The sequence below is a fragment of the Mus pahari genome, chromosome 15, assembly GCF_900095145.1.
Source record: "Mus pahari chromosome 15, PAHARI_EIJ_v1.1, whole genome shotgun sequence".
Classification (NCBI taxonomy): Eukaryota; Metazoa; Chordata; class Mammalia; order Rodentia; family Muridae; genus Mus; species Mus pahari.
Genome location: NC_034604.1, coordinates 16820667 through 16828246, shown reverse-complemented (window position 1 = coordinate 16828246; position 7580 = coordinate 16820667). Strand labels below are relative to the sequence as shown.

General features: G+C 42.8%; 1 protein-coding gene across 4 annotated transcripts in view; it reads right to left on the bottom strand.

Moving 5' to 3' along the window:
- Mep1b (meprin A subunit beta) overlaps positions 1-4290 on the bottom strand; it is a 28704-nt gene extending 24414 nt beyond the window's left edge. The window contains exons 1-3 of one of the 4 annotated variants that reach the window (XM_029547033.1): positions 4069-4094; positions 3184-3322; positions 2857-2993 (exon numbers count right to left, since the gene is read on the bottom strand). In XM_029547033.1, coding sequence (XP_029402893.1) covers positions 2857-2962 — 106 coding nt within the window. In that variant the 5' untranslated portion in view covers positions 2963-2993; positions 3184-3322; positions 4069-4094. Of the gene's footprint in view, positions 1-1575; positions 1879-2856; positions 2994-3183; positions 3323-4068; positions 4107-4159 lie in introns of those variants that run through there. The other 3 variants (XM_029547034.1, XM_029547032.1, XM_021214923.2) reach the window with 3 other exon arrangements.
- Positions 4291-7580: the final 3290 nt, after the last annotated feature.

Genomic DNA, 7580 nt, shown 5'->3' with positions numbered 1-7580 from the left:
GTTTGTTTGTTTTTGAGACAAACTCTTTCTGTGTCTCTCTAGCTACTCTGTAGACCAGGCTGTCCTGGATCTCAGAAATCTGCCTGCCTCTCTCTCCCAAGTGCTGAACTTAAAGTATGCACCACTACCACCTGGCTAAAACACACATATTTTTTACAAATAGATTGTAAACAAATGACTGAGTTGCATGCCCAATGGGGGAAAAATGGAATCAACATCGGGAATTTATTTTGGGGGTGGGGGTATGTACAGAGGCATATATTTGTGCGGTTGTTTCAGAAATCACCAACAAGTGTCATTCTTTGGTAGGCATCTACCTTATTTTTCACACAAAGTCTGTCACTGGGCCCCAGGGCTCACCAGATAGGCTAGGATGGCTGAGCAGCCAGCCTCAAGGAACCCTGCATCTCTGCCTCCCCAGCACTGCATACAAACAAGCACATACCATCATACCTGGCTTTTTATATGTGTTCTGGAAATCAAACTGAGTCCTTATGCCCAAGATGGCAAGCACTTACTAAAAGCAATCTCCCCCATGTTCTCTGAGAACTTTCCCAATCAATGTGATCTAGGAAGAAGTCAGTGGAACCCGTAGACAATCCATGTGAGTTATGGGTTCTCTACATTTAAGGCAATTTACTTCATGGTCCTGAATCTTAAATGATCTGTGTGACGAGGTCACCACCTGATTTGGGTGAACATCATGAGTTATATGACACCACGCCAAAACATGCTGTAAAAATGTAATGCTGTTTCACACAGGTGTAAAGTACAATTGCACTTAAAAATTAAAAAAAAAAAATTCAACAAGCTAACAGCGGAGATAAAGAAAACTAAACTGTTTAACAAGATGTGGGGATGAACTAACTGGTCAGATGGCTACCGCTGTTTTGACAGCAAAGTATCCTAGTTTTCTCATATGGTAACCACACAGCACACATTCACAGATGACCCCGTCATCTGCAGAAAGAGATTTACAAGTAGCTACTCTGAACCCCAGTTAAACGACCACTGCAAATCTGTAATTCTCTATTTATCTGTACACCGTCAGCTCAATATAATGTATGAGTTCCAACTAAAGGGTTAGAAATTTAACCTCAGCCATTAGAAACTTCATATAAGACCCGGAGTTAGCTTAGGGTACAAACTACCGAGTCCTGCTGGAAGATTAGTTTTAGACTGGCAAAGAGGCAGAAGAGAAACTCCATATTGTTAAACTTTGTTGATGTGGACATTGCTTGCCTCTGACATTTGTCAGTTTTCACCTGTGTCAAGTTATTCTAGTAGCAGTCAGTATGTCACTCGGCAATAAAAAATGGCTTACAAAACTTGTGTTCGCTGTCTTATCAAAAGAAAAAAAAGAAGCAAAAAGGAAAATATAATTTTCTGTCACAATCTCTGAACCCCTCTGGCAGAGTGACTTTTTATAATCAATATCTTCCAGCCCCTGCCTCCCAGGAAGGGATGCTTATTTAAGACCAATGTTTTAAATTACGTAAAGTAAAAGACAAGCGAACAATTATCACTCAATGGTTGATAATAATGGACCCCAAATTTTTCTGATAATTTTCTTACCAAACCAGAAACCAGGAGAAATGTTGCAAAAAACAGAAACCAAGGCTGATGCCGGGCATCCATACTGTGGCTCCCAGATGAAAGCTGCAAGCTATGGCAGTCACGGCAGAGCTGACTTTTAAAAGCTAAACATCATAACTTCCGGCCTTTGATCTTAATGTTAATGATCCATCTCTCAAGTCATCTTGCTGCTGTAGTAACTTCCAATCATGGAGGTAAAGTCCAGGGTTGCTGACACACCTCTTTTTCCCCTCTTTACTGTGCCAACATTGAACGGCTAAAACTTGTCACTGAGACATATTCTCTGATGTATACATACTGCTTCCCGACATTACTAACACTGTTTCAGCAAAAAGAAATATACATATATGTACATACACGCGCACACACACAGTGAAACTACCCAGGAGGGTAACTAAAGGAATAATTTTCCAAGGATACCTGAAGAAAGACAACATCAGGGATCATATGTGGCCCTGCCAACATCTCTGGACTTTAAACTTGGACACAGAATCATTTATTTGGTGCTGGAGATATTCTTCAGCAGCAGAGCCCTGAGTTTGATCTCCAGCAAACACATACACAAAAATAGCTTGCCCCTCATTGGCTGCAGAGAAATTTCTACTACCTCCATGGAAATAATAATGACTCTTAAAGAAAAATAAAGGGAGGTGGCTGGAAAAAAGGCATGGCCATCAAGAGCACTGGCCCATCTTTAAAGGACCCAGGCACCATCCTTAATACCCACACAGAAGATCATAGGTGTCTGTGGTTCCAGTTCCAGAGACTCTGATGCCCTCTTCTGGCCTCTGCAGGCACCAGGTACATATGTGATCTATAGCCATATATACAGGCAAACAGTCAAATACAAACAAACCTTCTTTTAGAAATGAAGGAAGCTAAAGTTAGATCTTTTAATAATGCGTAAGATCAAATTATCAACATCTGGCTTTCCAGGCTGCAATGTGTGCCTAAAATACCTAACTATACTCTCTATACATTAGGACAGACAGCTATCATTTGAAAGTAGTAGAAGAGAAGCAGAAAGAGCAGGAAGCAGCAGTTCCTGGGACCGGAGAGTCTATTTTCCACTCTAATTACAGGGTATGACCCAAGGCTGAGCAGGAGCCTCATAGAAAGTTAACAAAGCTCCCCTGAATCCAACTGCAAAAGCTGCGTTCTGCCTGGGCTGGCTGGATGACCTCTGTATCCTCTTCTGTCCTGGGGTTTCAGTGAAACTCCCCTACAGGAACACAGCTTGAGGGGAGGGGTTTAGCTTACCTCCAAACGCCATCATGTACATTCTGTCCCTGGGAGCCTTCAGGAGCTTCATCCTGCATTTGAAGCTGTGTCTGCTTCTGCTTGCTGGTCCAGCTGTGCTATTCATTTCTCCCTAGGCAACATCATCAACTGGAAACCTGGTGTCAGGATCACAAAATTTATAGATCACTGTTTCTCTCAGTAATGTGGTTCACGAGGTGTCCACGGAATAGGACAGCATTCTAGACCTGAGTATTGTAAACCATGAGGGCAAAAAGGATTCTGCAAGAGCTAGTGCAGAGATGCAACAAGAGGGTCCAGAATATCTCACAATATGATTTTCTTTACCTGAGTCTCCCTCCAAAATGTGTAAATTGTGGGGCTAGGTCTCTAGCTCAGATGGCAGAATATTTGCTTAGCGTGTGTGAAGCCATGGGTTCAATCCCAAGCACTACATAAAATGAGCTGTGGTTTAAGTCTGTAATCCCTGAAACAGAAGTAGAATGAACAGAAGTTCAAGATCATGCCCTACCACATAGAGAACCTAAGGTCAACCTGGGCTACATGATCCTATCTCAATTAAAACCCAAAACAACAAGTTATGACCTAAGTTTATTAATACCAGCTCTTCATGAAATATTATAAGCACTCCTAAACATATTGTGAGAAGCTCCCTCCATCCTTCTCTATATATACATTTGTATGTGCATAAATGCATATATGTATACTTAAACTACGTAATGTAGAGAAAGGGAAAATAGTTATAGGTGAATTCAGATATCTCTGCACTGAAAACCCAATGCACAACCAACTAGACAAAAAAAGCGCTCATAAGGGCTGAAAAGATGACTCAGCTGTTAAGAGCACTGACTGCTCTTTCAAAGATCTGAGTTCAATTCCCAGCAGCCACATGGTGGCTCACAACCATCTATAATGAGATCTGATGTCCTCTTCTGGCATGCAGGCATACATGCAGATAGAATGCTGTATACATAATAAATTAATAAATCTTTAAAAAAAAAAATAAAAAGCACTCATGAGACACAGGCCCAGGGTGACCACACTGGTTGATGCTGATCAGGCTGTCACATTATTCACAGAGATTTTTTTTTTCTAAGTCCCTCCCTTAGATTACCATTTTTTTTTTTACAACATTTCTCAGAATTGTGACTTATTACTAATTAGCTAGGGTGCTTCAGAAAGGGAAAATCACCAGGATGTGTAAATACTCACAGGAAGACTGTCTTAGAGAGGGTTTCATTGCTGTGAAGAGTCACCATGCCTTACAAAAACAATTTTTTTTTTTTAGTTGGGGCTGGCTTACAATTTCAGAGGTTCAGTCCATTATCATCATATTGGGATGCAGAGCAGTGTACAGGTAGACATGTGCTGGAGAAGGAGCTCAGAGTTCTACATCTTGAACCGAAGGCAGCCCTAAGGAGACTGTATTCTGCAGGCAGCCAGAAAGGGACTGAAATCCCGCACGGGGCGGAGCTTGAGCATAAGAGACCTCAAAGCCCATCCCCTCAGTGACACACTTCCTCCAACAAGGCCACACCCACTGGAACAAGGCCACATCTCTTAATAGGGTCACTCCCCATGGGACGTGCATTCAAACACATGAATCTATGGAAGCCAAACCTATTCAAACCACCACAGAGATGAATTTACTTTGAGGAGTTGGCACCACGTGATTGCAGATGCCAGATCACCCAAACTTTACAGACAGTGGTCTCAGCAGGCTGGACAGCCAGACTGGAACTGGAGTTGCAGCCACTGGATAAGTGACTAGAGAGGTTCTTCCTATAAGGACCTCTATCTTTGATGCTCAGAAAGCATCCAAGGACCAGGAGTAGCTCATCAATAAGTCAGAAGACTGAAACTGAAAGGGGAAAATCTATCCCTACACAGACTAGCCCAGTTCTGATCCCTGTGCTGGTGCCTCATAGGGGGCCCTTCTGCTGGCAATCAGCCCACAAGGGATAGTGTGGCACAAAGGATTTGTGCCTCCATCAAACCAGGTAATAGCTCCCTGAGGCCGCCACAACGGGATTCCCAGGGGACTCTAGTCTAGCTCAGCTTGTGTCCTGTTACTCTGAACTTCCATGATCTAGAGTGGGATTGGTGATACTGGGGAAAAAAAGAGAACAATGGAACTTGCAGGTGACCAGAATTCAGTTCCCAGCTTAGCACTGCCTACAACTTCAGTTCCAGAGGATATGATGCCATATTCTGAACTCTGTGGACACTTGCACTCATGTGAGCAAATACCACAGAGAAACTACAAATACGTATAATTTTTTTAAGTAGTAAAGTAAATAGTTTGGTTTTAGATACAAGTCGACTCTCTCAGAGACAAGCCCAGCTGAGTGCCCCTGCAGTTCAAGCTTGCAAGCATCTGGAAGAAGCATCACTCTTCATTTAACATGTATGAGTATTTTCCTACATATATGTCTCTGCACCACATGTGTCCCTTGAAGAAGCAAGAGGAGGATGCTAGGTCCCCTGGGACAGAGGTTACAGTTGGTAATTAGCCACCATGTAGGTGCTGGGATTGAACCCATGTCTTCTGGAAGAGTTACCAATGCTCTTAACCACTGAGCCATCTTTTCACCCCATTCCTGTTTTTTGGTAAAAATGCTTGCTTGGTTGGTTGTGCATAACCAGCAACCCTAGCTAAATTTTGCCTGGGAATGATTAACTACATCCTCAGGGTACCTTGTCATGGCATAAGGTCTGATTCTCTGGGTTTTGTTTTGTTTTTTCTGTCTTTCAAAAGCCAGAATCCAGAAGAGAGCATTGGATACAAATGGTTGTCAGCCACCATGTGGTTTCTGGAAACTGAACTCAGGACTTCTGGAAGAACAGTTAAATGTTCTTAACCACTGAGCCATTGCTCCAGCCCACCAGAATCTTTTAAAGGAATTTTCAGAAGGCCTTAGTTTTACAACCCCAATTTTTGGAACGGAAACTCCCTTGTTTTTGGCAACTAGGGGGCCCAGATGCAGGGCATACATAGAATTTTAAACTTTGCAATTTTATCTCAAAAGATAGATTTCTATGTCTTTTTACTCTTCATACAACCAGACACTTAAAGTGGGCATCAGCAAAGGTCAAGATGGAATACAGGTTTCTGGTCACAGTAGTAATAGTTAATACCTTTCCCTGTATCCGTCTTTCTCCATTTCCAGTTCAGCCCTGAGAACAGCGGGGTTTAGACTGTGACCCTGTATTCATACCCATAGTGTAAACACAAGAGTCAGGAGGACATAGAAGGGCAGAGAGTGGAAGGGCCAGGGCCAATGAAACCTTAATTTCAATGGATTCATAGTCTAGAAATGGTTCACTTGGCGGCAGCATCTGTGGATTCATTGTGGATCCATTGTGCAACGCCAGCTACTTTCATAGTCGCAGGATTAAAGAGAAAATCTCTATGTAGGGTCTGTTCCAGGCTAATTTCAGCACCCCTTTGGCTATTCACTTGACCCAGATGGTATCACTAGACTTGAACAAGGGGAAACATGGTGAACTCAGAGGCTGGCTGAGTCTCTCAGATAGTCCAATGAAATAGCCTGTATAAAGAACTGGAGGGTCCATAGTAACATGAGAAAGGAAAGGTTAGAGATTTTTGTCAACTACAGGTCTCTGGGAAGGTGTGATGGTTTATATATGGTCTGCCCAGGGAGTGGCACTATTAGAAGGTGTGGCTCTGTTGGAGTAGGTGTGTCACTGTGGGTGTGGGCTTTAAGGCCCTCATCCTAACTGCCTGGAAGCCAGTATTCTGATAGAAGCCTTCAGATGAAGTTGTAGAACTCTTATCTCCTCCTGCACCATGCCTGCCTGGATGTTGCCATGTGTCTGCCTTGATGATAATGATCTGAACCTCTGACCTGTAAGGCAGCCCCAATTAAATGTTGTTCTTTATAAGACTTGCTTCAGTCATGGTACCTCTTCACAGCAGTTACATCCTAAGACAGCAGGTCTTTGAAACATAATCTTATCGAGGTAAACCTCTCCCTACATGAGGTGCAGCTGGCTAAAGCAAAGCAAAGGAAGGAGACCTACCCATCCTTTGGTAGAATTTAATGAAGAGTTTAATGGCTTCTTTTTTTTTAACCTGACCAGAACTCTGAGGTCTACACACACAACAAAGTTTTTAATCTAAGTCTAAAGTTTTAGCTATTAACTAAAAGGTTTTGGTCATGAAAGCCAGGTCATTCATTATCTGACCTCATTGCTAAGGTGGGAAGTCAAATTGAGGGACCGGTTCCTGGAAGAACTTTTTAGCTACTATTTGAGCAGTTTTAATCCAAATGGGGAATGCTTTTCCCCATCCTGAAAAGGTATCTAACAAGTACTTGTATCCTCCCCCCCGACAGGCTAGATCTTGGCAAAGACAATTTTCCCAGATTTCACTGGGGTGTTGGTCTCTCATCTGGACCCGTTTCTGGGTAGGGGCTCTATGTTTTGAATTTGCTTGAGCTCAAAATGGTCATCTGGCTGAGACATCTCATGCTAGGCTATCCAGTCTAGGTATAGTATACCTTGGTCTAAGCAACTCAGAAAGTTAGTGTTTTAGTTAGGGTTTTAGTGCTGTGAACAGACACCATGACCAAGGCAACTCTTATAAGCACAATATTTAATTGGGGCTGGCTTACAAGTTCAGAGGTTCAGTCCATTATTATCAAGGCAGGAGCCTTGTAGTGCCCAGGCAGGCATGGCACAGGAGGAGCTGAGAATTCTAC